Source organism: Vidua chalybeata, chromosome 6 (assembly GCF_026979565.1).
Source record: "Vidua chalybeata isolate OUT-0048 chromosome 6, bVidCha1 merged haplotype, whole genome shotgun sequence".
Classification (NCBI taxonomy): Eukaryota; Metazoa; Chordata; class Aves; order Passeriformes; family Viduidae; genus Vidua; species Vidua chalybeata.
The window spans coordinates 49736514-49755019 of record NC_071535.1 but is presented as its reverse complement, the minus strand read 5'-3'; the positions used below and the strand labels follow the sequence as shown (position 1 = coordinate 49755019).

At 36.9% G+C, this 18506-nt stretch overlaps 1 protein-coding gene across 2 annotated transcripts in view; it reads right to left on the bottom strand.

The window, feature by feature from the left end:
- Positions 1-18506, bottom strand: part of PIK3C2A (phosphatidylinositol-4-phosphate 3-kinase catalytic subunit type 2 alpha) — a 49191-nt gene that overhangs the window by 20041 nt on the left and 10644 nt on the right. Inside the window, exons 2-12 of one of the 2 annotated variants that reach the window (XM_053945004.1) lie at positions 16559-17733; positions 11166-11272; positions 10495-10652; positions 7447-7567; positions 6696-6807; positions 6072-6151; positions 5900-5963; positions 3444-3587; positions 1466-1508; positions 1164-1377; positions 938-1060 (exon numbers count right to left, since the gene is read on the bottom strand). In XM_053945004.1, coding sequence (XP_053800979.1) covers positions 938-1060; positions 1164-1377; positions 1466-1508; positions 3444-3587; positions 5900-5963; positions 6072-6151; positions 6696-6807; positions 7447-7567; positions 10495-10652; positions 11166-11272; positions 16559-17668 — 2276 coding nt within the window. In that variant the 5' untranslated portion in view covers positions 17669-17733. The remainder of the gene's footprint in view (positions 1-937; positions 1061-1163; positions 1378-1465; positions 1509-3443; positions 3588-5899; positions 5964-6071; positions 6152-6695; positions 6808-7446; positions 7568-10494; positions 10653-11165; positions 11273-16558; positions 17734-18506) is intronic. The other variant, XM_053945005.1, reaches the window with a different exon arrangement.

Below are 18506 nucleotides of genomic sequence, written 5' to 3'. Positions count from 1 at the left end.
TTCACTGAGCTAGTCAAGCTTCCACTTTTGTTTACACTGTTTTTACTGCCTACAAATGTTCTTTTAGTTTGATTTCTCTTTAAAACATGACAATTGCACTAAAAAGCACTACACTGTTGTCAGCAGCTTTTAAGCAATCTAGCAGACCTTTCACTGTAATACACTAGTACTTCCCAGCAAAAGATCTAACAATTAATCCCACGCATCACCAGAAAAAAAAAGGTAGCTGGAGTACTCTCTGAAGGCAGGTGTTCTAGAAACTCTCATTGCTGATCTTAAATAATTTGCTCACCACAAACTTTCAGGGTATTCCTTAGGGTCTATCTCTGACCTTTAAAAACAGTCAGGAGAATAGATATGGGGCACCATGGAGCTCACATGATGCTTCAGCTATGACAGGCTGGCTGATAATTCAAGTGGCAGAGATTAAGCTGTGCACAGATAATGAAAAATGTTCCCCTTTCAGTTAGCAGATACCACCTGCCATTATCTCCCTATCTTTTATCTGTATGCTCTTCCTTTCTATCCTCTGTATTTGGAATAAAAACTGATTCAACATTCATGTTAGTAAAAGTGAGACACTGCTTTTCCTCTCCATTTACATATATTTAGCAGTACATACAAGCAAGCTTTATTCTTTAATCCCTCTTACAGCAGCACAAGCCATTCCCATTGCAAGGAATGTTATGATCTTCCCAACTCCCCGCAATTGTATGCTACGAAGACATTAGCACAGGGCACTTGTTCAGCATTTCTATTCCCCCTTTTACAATGAGTACTGAAATACCATTTGGAAAAATATTTCTGATTTTGATCAGTAAATTTTTCTTTGGATGCTTGAAATGGAATTAGAACCAAGAGTTGCTTGAATGACTGTATTCAGCAGCTAGCTAAAACAAAACATTTTATTGAGTTTTAAAAGACTAAAGTCACTTACAGTTCATCCCATTTAATCAAGTAGAAGAAGTTCTTGTATGTGCCAACCTTCTTGGACTGAACAGGTTTGAAGAGATCTTTTCCATTATGAGTCAGAGAACAAATCAAGTAGTATTTTTCATAACTGGACAAGGAAAAAAAGTTAAACATAAAAACATAAAAAAAAATCCATAAAAATATTTAAAAATATATAGATAAAAAGAGTAATTTTAGAATAAGTTACTTACTTTGATACCCAACCAGAAGAAATTCCATGAGCAGCAAATATTGTGAATTGGAGATGTTCTGTGGCAGTCCAAGCTTCCTTGGTACTCTTACTGTCTTCTGGAGAAATTGCTGCTGAACTGCTACAGGAATTTGTGTAGAGCTGCAGAAGGGCCTCAACTGCTCTTGTTAACTGGTCTATACTCACTTTCAGAGGGTTTTCAGGCTTCAGTGAACCTAAATGATAATTTATTTTTAATGCATTTCTTTCTAAATTAGCTACCTCAAAACAGTTTTTAAATAAAAATTGAAGAACTTTACTCACCAGAGGGGCTCTTGCTATTGTCATCACCACATTTTAAGGATACCTACAGAAAGTCAGAGGAAATTTCAATACTGAAAATCTATATTAATTTTCCATGGCTATTACGTATCTTCTACAGAAATTATGAACTATGTGATTGAGGCTCATATTTAAGTTTATGTAACACATCTTTTCACTCAAAGTTCCTCAAGAGTTAACAGCATCACAATTTCCATATGATGCAGCAACTGTTCACCAAGTTCAAAGCTCATTTTTTTGTCCAGTCAACTGCTTTGACATTCTTCATATGAAGTTCAGAAAGACACGGTACGTTGGAATATTGCTCAGGATAATCTACCTTCTCTAGGTAGAGATAAAACTTGGTCAGGGCTGTTGTGGATGAAAGCAGAGGTCATTAGAGCTTTTTGTTTTGTTTGTGGCATTTGATAAGGTACCTTTTGCTGGCAGAGTTATAAATTTACTGAACAAAAAAAATACTAAACAACTGAAAAAATGAACAGTAAGGACTGTTACTTTGCACTATCTTTGCTTCTTAGTCTGCTAAAATGGAAGTCTCAACATGGTGCAACATTACAGCAATGTCTAGTCTCAACAAAGACAATGTTGAAACCAAGACGTGACAAACAAATCTTGGGAATTTATTCCCTTCTAATCAGGAAAGTTTTAATGCCAAGTTCAAGTCCTGATAAAACTAAAATTTTTAATGAAAACTAAGCTTGTGGTTTAAAATCAAAGCCCAGTGAATTGGTAACTTCCTAAGAAGTTTGCGACAAGTGCTGCAGAAGAATTAAAGCTCTCCTTACACTTATAGTGTACTACTTGAGCATCTTTAACTTAAAGTTTGAATATCAAGAAATTTCACATTCTTAAAAACACAGTCACTTTGTCCAGCCACAAAGAATTACTTTCAAATAAAATAAAATCAAACAATATCTTACAAAACACTACAATGCAACTCTCCAATATTTATAGCATTTTTATTTCTGAAAGCAGTCCTACATGTCGTCATACACATTACTGTGTAAGCCAATGTCCATCATAAAATAATCGCAGGGTTTTATTCAGAAAATCCCACCTTTTTCAAATTCTGCTGGAGCAATGTTATTTTTGGGAGCTATTTGTACACTATAATCTAATTATTTCTACAGCTTTCTCCTATCAAAAAGTAAACATTGAAAAAAATACTTATATGCTGTATTTCACTATGTTGTCTTAATGTCTTCTGCACTTCCCTGTAGAATTTTAGTTCTTGTGACAACTATATTTATCTGTCTTCTGCTCAGTATTACAAATACATCACTGAACTGATAAAACCAAAAGCTTTATCACTCTAATAAGGCAGCAGGACAACTGAAATAGCATTATAAGATTATTTAGCTTTTTTATTTGCACACTTCTCCACTTAATGATTGTTTTTGACAACATGACTAGAGACCATCCTGCTCAAGTGAACCATTCATTATAAGGCAGTTGCATCATGAAATTCTGTGCTGTTTGGGAGATTTTGGGTTTGTCCTTATGCTCAGGAATGCAGAAGTATGAACAGTTAAGAGTTTTAAGATGCTATTGGTAGTCACAAACACTACTGGGAAAATACATGATGCCAATTCCTCCTTTAAATCATAACTGCATTAATTTTAGACAGCATGAACTCCTGTCAGTTCCCCTCAGTCAGACTTAGTGGCATCTGCTGTGACACAATTTTCTACTTACAGAACCAGAAAACAGTACCTTAAAACCAGTTTTTAAACAGTCACTACTTAGAAAAGGAAAATATTCCCAAAGCAAGTGATAAATGCATTAACAGCAGAGAGATGTCAAAATAAATGGAAGCTGTCAAGTAAAATAAATAAATAAATAAAATCCAACAAAAAATCCCAACAGAATGCTGACAAAACTGTTGATGGTATTTCCAGCTACTAAAGACTGAAATAAAATTTATCAGTTAAAACATGCAATTTATAGAGTGAAAGTTTACCTCAGCATTTTTAATCCTCGGAAGATTAACAGCCCTCCTGAGCCTCTTCACTGATTCCGTTATTGCAGGAGTCTCTACACAATCCAGTGTAGAACAGATTTTTCTGACAGTCTTAATTACATGATCTACTGCTTTATGCTGGTTCTAATAAGGAATGTACGAGAAAACACATTGATCTGATCACAATTGTGAAAACCAGTATTGCTTTAATGTTTTTTAATGAATTGCCAAGAAAATGTCACTATTAGATGCACATGTTCTTTACATTAAGTTGTGGTCTAATAATTGAAATTAACAAAACCTCAATACTGAGAACTTCCTTATGAATGCCAAAACCAGTAGTACAGATCCTAGAATGGGGTGTCAGGAAACATTAGGAGGTTCCCAACCATTTTTCTATTAAACTGTTGGCAAACAATTATTTTCTAATGAGATACTAAGTTCAATTTCCCTCATGGCCTAAAAAGTAAGTGCAGTTCAAAGAAGAATATTCAATGAGTGTGAGGAAGCAATGCTAAAGAAGCAGTGGTTCAATTTCAGCCCAGAGATTTAAATTACACTGACACTTCTACTACTTACACTACAGTACTGCTTCCATGATGGAACTAATCTTTTTTACTTCACTTGAATTTACTTTTGTAGGCTACTTCAGACAAAGCTGAGCTGCAACTAATGTTCTCTTCCCTCTACTCTTCCAACAGAAGAAAAGCCACTCAAGTGAAATCTGAATTATCCTAGGTTTCCTGGGGTTTATTTTTTAATGTAAGGGAAGTCTTCACCCAATTTTAAAGAGCACATGTAGAAAATTAAAATATTTGCTTCAAAATAAGTTTACTTTTTAAAGGTTTAATGTATAGGTTTCTTTCACAGTAACTTCTGAGTACTTACAACTAAATAAGAGGAATAATTATTGCAATATTCTCTCACTAAGATGTAAATTGATTCCCAACCACCACTCTCCCAGACATATACTCATGGTCTTCCTACAAATGCATAGCAAAGAAGCCATTTGAATCAGAAGGTTTTTAAATTGAGACTTACCTGGCAACAATTAACTATTCTGGTAAGAAAATAACCACAGAAATCAGAAGACGCTGTAAATATTTAAGCCAATCTTCCAAAGCTAACAAATTGAAAGTAACTGCTTCTTTGTGACACGGAAAGAGACATTTCCACTGCTATTTTCCTCATAGGCTCCCAAATCCCAATAAAAAGACAACTGATAACTTTCAAAGTGTTCAACAATGTGAAATCAAAGCCTAAATACAATTTATGGATTACCCTTCTTCACTTGGATTAGCCATCTTCAGCTACTGAATATGTAAAGGAATTCATTTCATGAAGTAAAAAAATTCAAATGCAAAACTGCTGCTATTTGGACCTAATCATCACCACCTACAAACTACATCCCCCAACCTCAAAAAGCTCAATTTCCTACAAGCTCAACAAAGGTTGAGCACACAAATCTGAATCGAGATGTTTTGCATTCCTCATCTCAGCCTGTGAAATCACAGCTCAACAAAGAAGCTGAAGCAGCTGCAAGAGCAAAGCAACAACACCATCACCATGGCAGGGAGCAGTAAAGCTCGCTCATCTACAAAAAGGCTGTGTTCAAAACTACCCTTGAGAACGTGGTAAATCACCACCAAGGTAATTAAATAATATTAAGGGAGTATGGAAATAGGAGACAGCAGCTTGTTCAGACCTGCATTCCTGGATAGCCAAACAAACATATGGAAATGAGAAGTATTGCAATTAACTGATTAATTTTGAGACTGGTTAAGAAAAACAGTTATCTAAGGTTTAAGCATTTAAGACTCCAAGTTACATTACTATCAGCAGTTAAAAGCAGCTTCTCCTTTGAGAAATGACCAAAGCAGTTATATCCATAAGCTTTTGCAGATGGGATATTACTCTAAACTATTCAACATTCAAGCTGCTTTAAGCTACCTGTCATACACTGAAACAGACAATTTTTTTGACAGGCTATTTTAAATTAATTGAATAATGCAGAATAAAACATTATTATGTTTTTGTAGAACTTACTTGTATGTTACAAACCTGCTTCAGTTCTACCTCCCATTGTACACAACTTTTCCTGCTCTTTATTATGCAGATTTATTTCTGCTAGTATTTTTCTGCTAGCCATTGTTCATGGCTGTCAACAACAGCCATAGTCAGAATTCAGACTTCTTCCCTGTTCTCCTGAATGTATGAGGTGCAAAATACATTTGCAGGACTTGGAAGATACATTTCTAGCTGTGATGATCAGGTAATAACTGGTTTGCAAGAAAATCCAGGAAGAAGAACAGAAATCTAAATACCCATGATTATAATTTCACATTTGTCAGCTTGCTCAGATTCTCAGTTTCCCTGAGAAAACCTGCAAGTCTTTTTGCCAGATACCTTACCAGTGACTTTGGTCATGCTACTTTTGGTTCAGCAATAAACCTTACCTCATTCTTAAGGGCTATGTTAACTTGCTTGTGATAAACCTCAAGAAGCTCTTCAATGGAAGACCTGCAAGAAATAAAAGCTCTTGAACAAAAGAACAAGAACAGAACAGAACCTTGGTCAGGAATTCAGCAGTGATCAGCACTTGATTATTAAAATAACCACAAACATTACCTTATGATAGGTTCTCTGAAAGGCTTTTCTACTTTGTAGAGGTGTTTGGTTAGATGTACAGGTGTCCTGTCATCATCTTCCTGCAATAAAATATTAGGTAATAAGTCCAGCTCTCACCTTTCTATAACATGCATAATGTTTTAGAAAATTAATTACTAACACCTGGAGTGTTGAAAGGGAAAGATATAAGGGGATCTCTTCAGAGGGGAAAAGAAACAACTACTTAATAGCCTATGAAATGTGTACACATGGAGACAGAGGGAAGAAACAGCCATCAAGTGCCCAACTATGCAGATACCAGATACTCCTTCCTTCTTCCTTGATGGTCTGATACATATTTAATTAAACCCAAAATCTGTTCCCAACTTTTATTTAATTCTGAAATGTGTTCCTTCTTTTTCAAGCCTCAAGTTTAGTCCAACTGCTAGCATACCTTTTCCAGGTATAAAATACTTGGTTCTAGTAAGAGGCATTATCCATATTTATGTAATTTGCTTTGTGGAAATTCAGTTGGGTATTTCACTTTCTCGCATTCCCAACAGCAGGCAGGCATGCTAATTTGTCAATCACACAAGGAGGTCACAGCCTGGGCCCAGCACTCTCCTGCAGACCAGGAGCACTCACTGTCCGTGCCAGGTCGCTGCACATCCCGCGGTGGGTCAGGAGCTGCAGGCTGATGTCCGTGTCCCACTTCCGGCAGTTCTGGATGTACTCGTGACTTCCTATGCAGTGCTTGCTGAGAAACAAAAGCAAGCACAGTCACAACCAAAGCAGTGCTTGCCCAAGAACTCACACCAAATATTCCAGGCAACCTGTTGCCATGAAGTAAGGAAATGGTGAATCAACCTCCACGCCATCCTTGATCTGATTTTTACTTCTGCACAAGTTTTTATTCACTATTGCAGACACCTGTATTTGTGCTAAAGCTCTTAACCACAGTGGTTAACACTGAAACCAAATATTCTAACCCAGAATGGGTCTTTTTAAACCATTGGTTTTGGAAAAAAATTACAATAAAAAACCAAACCAAAAATCAAACCAAGAAACGAACAAAACCCTGCAAAACACAACTCCCCCAGTTTATTAGAAAACAGTTGAGCTTTATTTTTTTTCAGTTTCTGAGATTTGAAGAGTGGTCAAAAGCTACAATACCAAAATGCTCTAGAAAACATGCATCTACATTAGAACAGAGTTGATGACAACCTACTTTGCTATATCCCGGAGCAATTCCAAAGACTTCTGATCTTTGTGCAAAGAGTGACTCCCTTACATTTTTAAGGTTTCTCTCACACATTTAATCACTAGAGATACACTTTCCAGTAACTGTGTCATGAAAAAGCATGGAATTAAGTATTAATGAAAAGGGTTTGCTTACTTCTGTAAAACTTCTTCTTGGCCACAGACTTTCAGGATATAGCTGCCAATGTCCACTTCATTCAAGTCATCATGCACCCAGCAAAGTGCCTGCATTATTATAAGCTCAACAGGGGAACTCACTGTTTAAAGAAATTATATCTAAAAGTTAAATACAAATCTATAGCATGTGATATTAACTACTGTTCACTCACAAATTGTAGCTATTTAATGAAATTGATTTTTATACTTGTAGAGAAGACTTTTACGTTCCTATTATCACCTAAATTTCATCATTTGAGATCTTCACTTTTCTCTCACAAAGAAAAGTACCTCATGAAACTTGATTATAGAAAGTCCCAATAAATCTTTAAAAATTAGGATACAGTGTAGTCACTTAGCCAGAAGTACAAACACAGTCTGCAGGACTGAAGATAGCCTTTTTTCTTTTTTTTTTTGTAAATTTTATTAAAAATTTGCCCTATTTAACAAAGACTTCAAATAGGTAAGTGATCCCAGAGGCACTTTCAGTTTAAAAAACACTATCTGAAGAGTTGGAGATTGAATTCCTCTATCTGTTTGGCTTTTGAGGAACTAAATATCAGCTGTAGCTGAGGTAAATCATACTGAAAGTCCTTTTCCCCTTTTTCCTTTCCACTTGTCCAGGGAAGTTTGTACTTAGGACAGAGCAGATCTCAGTAAGCATCACCAAGCCTTTGCAAAATGCAACTCTTAGCTAGCAGTACTTCTGCATCAGGCTCCAAATGCTTTTTGGAAAATAGTCTCTCTTCCATCCAGTATCTACAGAGCAAAAAAAATAATCCCAGTCAAACCCAAAATCCATTCCCCCACAGCCACCAGCTGTCATTGTCTAAAAATACAGATAAGTTTGAATGACACAAATGTTTAAATACAAAATGCTCTCTAGCCCTCCCTACCTAGTTTCCGATTCTCTCCTTCAAATCATTTGCAAATAATATCAAAATGCCTCAAAATTTTGCAAAAAAGCTGCTTTATAAAAGCAATTTTATATTTTGTCAGTACCTTCAGAGTGGGTTTTTTTTCCCCACTTCAGGGACCTTCCTGATTTTCTCTCTCTTTTTTTTTTTTTTTTTTAAAGAAAGAAATATTACTACTGTGGTATATACACAGAGGTAATGCCACAATATTTTCCACAAGATAACACATGTGCTTCACCTCATTAACAAATGATTAATTATTACAAGCAGAGATGTATACAAGAATAGATGTATACATCTATTCTTCACAGATGTGAAGAATGACTGGGTGAAATTCAAGAACAGGGAATGATGGGAAGTATGAATTCAGAAACACTTTAAGTCAATAAGACTGTTTAACTTATTATTGGGTGAAATGGCTGCCTTCAGCAGAGAATATATGTGGCAGTTGATAAAGAAAAAAGATGCAGTGATATTTCATGCAGGGATAGTTTCTGTGCTGTAGCCACAGGCTGCCTTGCAAAGGTCAGCCAGCCCTACAAAGCCCTGTGAAGACTGCAAAGATGTTACCACCTTTTCCCTGCCCTACACATCTTATTCAAAGACATTATTTCTTGCTGACACACAAGGTTTGCTCAGACAGAGCAAACTTCCATGCAAAATCTAATAAATGAATGCAAAATTAATCCAAATAAGCTCTAAAGTTCATCCATTTCCCTCCTGGGTCCTTTCTACAAACAGTTGTCAGAGCACCGAGAGGCTGCAGCTCCTTCGGAGCAAGACTGAAAGTCACACTGAAATAAAGCATCAGGATGCCAAGGTATGTAACAATCTGACCAAGAAGAGAAGGAATTAAAGGGAGAGAATAACTTTCAATACCTCCATTACAAGTCACATACCCACCTTTCACCAGCTATGGAAGACAAGTAGTTTTAACTAAGATTAGTTTCAGCATCAGAAAAAAGGAAGGGAGTAGAAAGTGCAAAGAAGGAAAGTATGTCGGGTTAGAATGCAAAATGCATTCCAAGCTAGTCACAAAAATACTAAAGGGCTGAAGCCCTAGCATTTTAGTTACCCTACCATAGCCTTATGTAGGAAAGGATTAAGCCTGTAATATTAGCAAAGTGTAGTCTTAAGGATTAAGTGCAGAAACCCTTCCTAGGCTATATTTACAATCCACCTCATTTCTTAACAAAAAGATTATAAAGTCACCAGAGAATAAATGTAAGGTCCAGCAAATTAATATAGAATGAAAACACTGATGCACAGAGAGCTTGTTTTCCCAACAGAGCAGCAAGTTCATGTGAGCAATAAAGTAACTCCGTATCTTTTGAGAACAACCAGCTCTGAAGCATCTACACTGTCAGAAGTTGAGATCTAAATGATAACCCTCAAAAGTGACAAGAGACTACAGAAGTATAGAGGCAAAAAAGTTTATTACCAGTGACTTTATCAGCCAGAACTGCCAGAAGATGACAGCATGCAGTTACAAATACAAGACTGCACAGAGAATATGAATTTATGTAGTACAGCCAGGCAAACCTCAAAGGTCCACCCCAAACCAATATTCCTGGTTACCCACAAAACTGGGACAGCCAGTTGTGGCACATCCAACAGTATTATTTTAGTGTTTGTGTTCATAAGCATGTATTAAAGGCAAGTAATATATAGTTTTAGTGTTTATTCCTATTCTCCAGCAGCAGTTTGCCTGAATTTTTAGATAGCCTACAAAAACTTATTTTAAAATATGTTAGACTGTTGAAATTAAAAATTAAACATTAAAAATCTCAGTCCTAGTGTCATTATCCCCTCAATAACTATGAAGTAAAAAGTCTTGAAAAACTGTTTTATTCTATCCAGCTATGGACAGAATAGTGCTTCTAGTTTGCTGGACTTTCCTTTTTCACAGTCAATATTTCAGTTTGTCAACTTCTAAATATTTTCTGATGGAGGCACTGACCCAGAACTAGTCCTTTCCTCAGTTACCTCTTCCACATTTCCCACAAACAACTCATGCCCCTGAGACCCAGGGATTACAAAAACTGAAATTCTCCTGGGTTGAGTGTACAGTCTTTCACAAGCAAACTCCAACTCAAGAAGCAGGAACATACCATCACATGTGAAAGTTACTGGTTGCTGGAATTCTTCGATTTCTATTGAAACCTTGATACTGGCACTCTCCCCACTTATATTTCTTTGCAGCATGATTGGACTCAGCACAAAACCTGGGTTTGTTTGCTGATCAGTATAAGGAAACTTGGTCCTCAGTCTGGAAGAAGAGAAGGTTTATGAAACATTGCAATGGAGAAATCCAAGACTAAAGCAAAATAACATGGTAATAACCACAAGGCAGAACAGTAAAGACTACCTTTGACTCTCTACCTAAATTGCATGTGCAAAGCACCATTTAATTTTTCTACTCTCAACAGAACATTGCCCACAATAATTATAAAACTAGTAGTTAAACAGGAAAAAAATCTTAAGTGTATAATTAGGTAGGTTTTCCACATAGCTTAAAATATTTAATAGGTCAATTCTTACAGGACATATCCAACTTCTGCAGAAGTTAAGCTCTTAAAAAAACCCCAAAAAAACCAACAAGCCTCTTCACACGTTTCAGTTTTTATAAGTCTAATCTGAAAAGGAAAAAGGATACATACTGAAATTTGTCCCATCAAGCAAAAAAATATATAGGACTGTTCCTGCCAAGCTAACTGAAAATGAATAATTTAGCTTTTTTTTTTCTCTTCTGAAAGTTAATTCATATTCAGCCATTTCTTACTTTGTAACTGCTTCAGAAAAAACTGACAGTTCTTGATTCTGCCCTTCAATTGCTTGGAGAAGCACATTTTCTGTCAGCATGCCAGTGGTCCCATTGTCTTTCTGCAACTCAAAGATAATACAGGATTTAAATAGCCGCAAACATATTCCTAAAGCCAGAAAAGCCACATGCAGCTGACAGATTTTCACGAGTCTAAGGTTTACTATTAGTTTTATGTCTACTTCTATATGGAGATAACCATGTATCACTACTAACTTGAAAAGTATAGATTCACTGGAGCAGTGACTCCTTGACAGCAGGTCATTTATTTGACAGCATCAGTTACTATCAGTATTATTAGTTAATATGAAGTTGCAAGCAGTTTCTGAGCTCTCAGCAGTGACCTGTTGTATTCAGATTTGGCTAAATTCAGCTGAACCACAGAGGGAAAAAATTTTTTTTTCTCCAGTTCTGCAATTCAAATTCAGTGTATTTCCAGAAAGAACCACTACATATCACTGGTGCCCATGATTATCTCTTCCTACAAAGCAGGAAAATACAAGCTGAACAATGGAAGGAATTAGCATTCAGAACATGAAACTTACAACTAACCCCATGGAATCACCTTACCACTGTTTTAATTCCTTATGCCAAATGCTCCCATCACCTCCCAAAACTGTAAACCACAATCTTTAAAGTATCCAATTCAAAGAACAACTGCTAAAAGAGAGCTGTAGTTTCAAACAGCAAAATCTAATAAACTTAAAAAACCAACAAAATCAAAATGATAAACACTGAACTGCAGGAGATTTTAAATTCATATTTGTTTTCTGATCCAATTCCCAATACATGCATGCAAACGCTGGAGTGAGCAAAAAGCAGAGAAAAGTTGGAATAACCAGTGGAACGCAGTTGTCCATAGTATAATAGCCATCACTAGCCTGAAGGATTCATGAAGCTCCTGCCAGATGCTCCCTGGAATAAGTTACATGACCAGTTACATTTCTCATCCAAAGATTTTACAATGCTTATAGAAACTTATATTCCAACCACAAGGCCAGGAACAAAGCAGACTGCACTACAGTTTTTCTGAAAATCACAATTTATTAATATCTGAAGTAGCGATTAACTACTTAACAAGTATGTGGGTTATTTATTATTAGCCAAAGTAGCCATCTAATTTCATTACAGTGTATCAGATAATATAGTCAAATTAGACTCTCAGAAAAGGGGTCAAATCTGAGAGCCACACACTGTCAGGTCTTTTCCTTTAAGCACATTTTTCCTTTCAAATTAACTTCTTTAAGCAGTACAGCATAAACTTGGAAGAGATACAACCTATAATTGCCACTTGAATTGCACTTAAACTTAATTATTTCAGCTAAAATATTGGTTGCATGAACACTGATCAGTCAGAAGGACAAATTCTGTGTAATTGGGGATTAGCCATACCACAGGAGACAATTAGAACAGGAAACTGTAAAGCCACAAAATTTGAAATGAGCTGCAGAAGCATGCATAGTATCTTAAATTTAAATAGGTTCATCTACTGTAACATCTTAGACAAGTTCTATCACATAAAAATACTGCGCAACCTCACAAGACCTGCTAACCTGTGCAACTGTATCTAGTAAGCACCCTCTCTAAGCAATTGCAGAACACCACCACCAAAAATCACAAGGAAGGACGCAGGGAACATACCCAGGGAAAGGCAAGCACCTGTGATGAAGGTTAATCACCTGCTGGTTGGCACTCAACACAGAACTCAGCCATTGCAAATCAAGAAGCTGCCTCTACAAATGTTAAATTCTATTTAAAAACTCCTTAAGGAATGCTAAAAATAAGTACACAAAGCACTATGCAACCATAGGATAAAAGCACGAAACAAGGGGCCTGCTTCAAATAAAGTCACACCAGTTATGCCACTATGAAACACCACCTTATGCCACTATGTGATGCTTCCGAATTTCTTACAGAAAATTTTGCAGGTTATTCTACTGTTAAATTTGAAGTTTGGGGAACTAACAAGGCATGTCAACACATGCAAGCTTAGCCAGGGTAAATAATAAATTCTAATCTAATGAGCAAAGAAAAAAGATTTGGTTATCTATGGTTTACCTCAGGGTCACACTTGGCTAAGGAGAGAAACCTCATGCTATTACAAATAGGTAATGAAAGGGAATGTAATGTAAGGAAAGACCTCCTTGTGGAAATTAAGACCAAACACCTCCTTATTTTTAGCTGAACTTCAATATTAATTTTTGATCACCTTTGTGAAAATAATGTCAGGACAATAAGCTCTGAAAAGCTAAGAATTCTATTTAAACCCACTGGACTCAGATAGGTTTTGAGCAACAAGTAGAATTTTCATTTAACTTCCACTTGGGTCAATCTAGGGGGTGCAAAAGCTATCAGTCAAACAGGAAATAACTTGAAAGAAAGGACATCAGGCCAAATGAGATAAATAGTTCATGTCAGCACAGGCTGCAAAAATAGAAGTGATCTGTAAATACAATTAAACTGAACAATGACAAACAAACCCAAACCCCAATAAATTTAACAAAAGTCAAGTTAAATAAAATTCCATGAGTACACAAAGTCACAATACTCAGAAACTCTGTGGAAAGCAAGAGAAAACAACACATAAAAGAGGACAAAATGATGCTTTATGCTTCTGCTTTAAGAAATGAGTGACAAACACTCTAGTATTTAAAGGGGAATACTAAATGTATAGTTACTTCAAATATTAATACATATATAAAATAGGCAATAATAAGGACAGATACAAATAGATACTTCACCAAAACAAAGCAATCTATTGATCCAGGGATTAAACAGACAGACAGTCATAAGTTTTGACAGAATCAAAATACAAATATTTTTTCTAAAGGGGCAGTGAGACGGAGTTTCTCAGGAAGGGTTGGGGGGGAATGATCCCAACTTGTTAAGATGCAAGACTTGAAAGTATATTTTGAAGAACATATAAACCCAGGGTAAATTGGGTAAAACACAAGAGGACTGCCAAAAATAGAGGCTACATAACTCAGCTTCCTATTATACTGAGTGGAAAATTATTTAAACTAGAAAATAAAGTAGAGGCACGGGACAGGCAAAAGAGGGACTATCCAGGGTATATTTCAAGAATATCCAATTGAGATATTAATCTTTAAATTTATTTATTTTCTTCTTTAATAACTTGGCAGAAACAATCCTGCTAACTCACAGTCTTGTATCATCACCTACCGTCATAACACAGGCTAGAACTGGAGTGTGCTGCCAAAACAATTCTGGAGGAGCACAGTTGGAAAGGAAATCTCAAACCTTCAGTTAGGCATTCACTGCAGAAGTTTGTTACAAATTAAGAACTTGTTTGAAAAAGATGGTGACTTAATAAAAATTAATTGCCTACAGAATTGATGTTGCAATGCTATCACAAATAAAGCAAATGCAATAAAAGAGTACCAAGCAGGATGGCCCTGCTTGTAATGAGGGTTTATTCATGCTGGTGTACAAGGCAAGTGGTACACTGTGCTCTCACACAGAGAGCTAAAATTCTCATAAGTCATCTTCAAAAAAATAAAAAATGAAAGAGAAGCTCTCACACAGAGCTTGCAGTGAAAGCTGACAGAAAGTCACCATATCTTGTAACATGTTGAAGTAAATATCAAAATGATTCTTTCATCTTAAGTACCTGCTGTTCCATCCTGAAAGAAGAACATTACCTAAGAGCTAGTTACAAATGTGCTCTGCTGAAAATCAGATGACTGCTGAGGAGGAGCTGGAACAGCCTTTAAATCAAAAGTGGCAGGAAGAAAAGGCCACCTGTGAAGGCAGAGCTTGAACTTAATTTATGAATCAGTAGCAGTACATGACATGCAAATTGCAGGAGACTGGACCTTATCAACAGAAATTGACCCTTTGAAATCATACATTCTTGAAAAAACCTGGAATGTATAAAGCCAGATTTGATTCAGCAACAAACATTACTTCCTACAGACACCACCTGGGAAGCACTGATCCAGTGTAGCCCCGTTATTAGTCAGGAATTAATTACAGCCAACCAAGCACCACTGACAAAACTGACAAACACATCACCAGGTGACATAGCAAACTGAAAAGCAAACTGCTGTACAGCCCAAATTTACATGCCTCTCCAAATACTAGGAAATAACAGAGCTAATGTATCACAGCTCAACAGCAAGGGAGGAAAAAAAAGTTACGTCAGACCCAAGATCTGTACACCTGACACAAAACCAGAGATAAATTGATTTTTTGGGTTTCAGGGTGGTTTTTATTCCTTCTCCACTGGCCTTCTATTGAACTTTTGCCAGAATACTGACACCTAACCCAGAAAAAACAGGAAATCCCTCAAATGAGGGGCCAAAAATTTCACTTCAATGGAAATTCAGACAACCTTTTAGGCCACAGTCTAGTAAATATTCATATTTTTGAGAAAAAAACATCCTCCAGTTTGGGGGTAGGGAGGAAAGATATAAGGAATTATTTGCAAAATATCCTTGAATGGTAACAGTTGGGTTTTTATGGCATACCCTAGCCTATTAAAAACACCTAGAAAGACAACACCTAAGATTTAAAACATCTGTAAACCAAAGTCTCCAAAGCAAACAAATCGTTTATTTCCCATTCTCTAACCAGTTCCTACAAATACAATTTTTTTGGCCATTATCACCCTTGCCAGGGTGTTGGCTTTTCCACTGAAAACTTCTCCACTTCTCTTTTAGCCTTAGTACTCCTCCAAAAAAACCCAAATCCCAGAAGAATTCATATCCACTTTCTAGTGAGCTGACTAATATTTTAAAACACAATGTAGGTTTGTTTTTTTTTTTTTTTGTGGTGGAATTATCACAGAAAGAATTAAAAATATAGGAAAAGTTAAATAACCTACAATTCTTTTACTAGACTTGGGAAAAAGTAGGATGCCCTAATGGGGCATAATTAAGTAGGTGAGACTGTGACACTATTGATCACCTGCTGCACAGTCTGCTTTTGACACAAACTGCATGTGCTCCATGTTGAAAGATAGGAGTGCCATAAATAAAGCCCCTGTTGAGAGTTTGGTCTTGAATGTTTTGTTAAAGTGATCCTAGAAAAGAATCTCTCAAACATGTTTTTGCCTGCCTCATAAAAATAACATCACACAAAGATGTTTTGCTTTCTTCTAGAGCAGAAGTACAGTGTTTATTACACAAGGGCAGAAGTATTTTGGGAGATAATTCAGTAGTAATGTTCAATTTTCTGAATAGCACTAATATATATGCCATAACATCACATTATTTGGACACTGCTCAAGCCAAGTAATACACACAAAATATATAACAGACCTTAAAGTGTCTTTAAATACTGTCATTAATCTTTACTGTTATACTGCAATTTCAAGATACTGATCTACATACCTGTGATGTTTGGCCCTGTAACTTTGCAAGCTGAGTTGTTCTCATGTTTAAGGACTGACTCCTTGTGACTGTGGCTCCAGAAGATTTCCCATTAACCTTTCTTTCTAGATGACAAGTTAGTAACAGCTTTTCTTCTAACAGAACAGCATCCCATGGATCTTCAGCAGTCATACTTGAAGCCCTCTCTCCATCATCCTCTGCCTTGTTTAGAGTCTCCACAGCATCCACTTTTGGTTTACTCAGGGGATCCAAATCCAGCCAGTCGAATTTACAGACATCCCTGCAGCTTTCCGAGGCCGGCAGGTTGGACACTGCAGACTTTATGGAAGTCATTTCTAGGTCCGTGCTCGACTTCCCCTTTCTCAGGAATTCTGAAGTGCTTGCAATTTTGTCAAATACTTTTGCCATTTCAGGTGTGAGTACTGGAGGGTATAAAGGTAGGCCTCCATGTGGATGGAAAGGTGTGGTAGCTGCCAGGGGGTAGGAAATGTATTGTGACTGTCTAGGGAGACCAAGATAAACAGGCTCTCTAGGGGGATAGGATGACATACTTGGATGGAATCCATTCTGAAATACACCAGTCTGTTTTGTGTAAGAAGCTGAGGTGTAAATAGGAGGTAAAGTGCATGTCACAGGTGCTGGTATACCAGGTGTCCACTGTCTCCTCTGACCTGTGGACCCAAGATGAAATTGTGAAGACACAGATGGGCTCAAAATAGGTCTTGCTGGTGATGTAGGTACTTTGCTAGATTCAAAATTGTCATCCAGCAGCAGTTTCTCTAGTTCAGCATGAGTAAGCTTCTCTATGTCAATGGTACTTAGTTTGTCTTCCATGCTCTTGGCATCAGACTCTGGAAACACCATGAGATCATGGTCCTGCTTGTTATGAGTCTGTGCTTTTTGTCTGTGGCTGCTTAAAGAATGAAAGGTTTGTTTATTACCAGCTACACCTCTTTCTTTCTGCATCTTGGCTAATGCCTCAGCTTCCATCTGCAGTGCCTCCTCTTTGTCCACATCTTTTGACCTTGGGGCTGACAGAGAAGGTGAGGAGCGCTGTTTGAATCCATTGCTGCTGGATATCTGGGCCATGCCGCAGGAGCAGATGTCCATGTAAAGCAGCAACACTTCCCTTGCACTGGTTGTCTCCCCTTGGCTTCAGAGTGGATTTAGCAGACCTGAAAAGAAAATGAAACATTAGAAACACATGCAACAAACCATATGTGGACAACTACTAAGTCACACACCACCAGCTGACAAAGTTGCACATGTCCTTCAGAAACCCAGGACGTCAAATTTTGAGGAGACCAATTTTTGTTTATTTGGGGGGAGGGAGTATCAAACTTAAAAAGAAGCCACACAAATAAATTCACAGCCTTTGAATTATTGAAGACCCATTTATTTCTCTTACTCTGCCCACTGGTGCTAGTTAGCACTTGGTTTCTTTTTGCACCACTAGACCCAAAACACAAAAGGCACCTTCAGGTACGTAGCTGTTTTCAGACTTGAACAACTACACAGGTGCAATCTTGCGAGTAGAAGTCGTTCTAAAGACTATACAAATATAGCACTGATAAAGCACATTATCAAGAAGACTTCCATTTTACTTCACTAGATTACAAAACCAGACCTTTCAAACTGCTGTACCATGATTGTAACGGTCATAATGACACTGAAGGACCTCTCTTCCTTTGGAAAATATTGTACTTTACCCTCTTAACAAGAAAAATAATGCTTATGAAATGGTATTTCTTGGACAAGCAAAATAAACTATTTAAATACAGCTGCTCATTGACTAATCTCTTTAACAGCCCTTTACAGGAAGTGTCATTCACTACTTGGTAAGGAAAGAAACTCCAAAAGGGCACTTTTGCTTAAGGCCACCACCAAGAAAATGGTATTTTGCATTTCTCCAATTCCAGTCTCATGTTTAGGACTATGATACAACTTT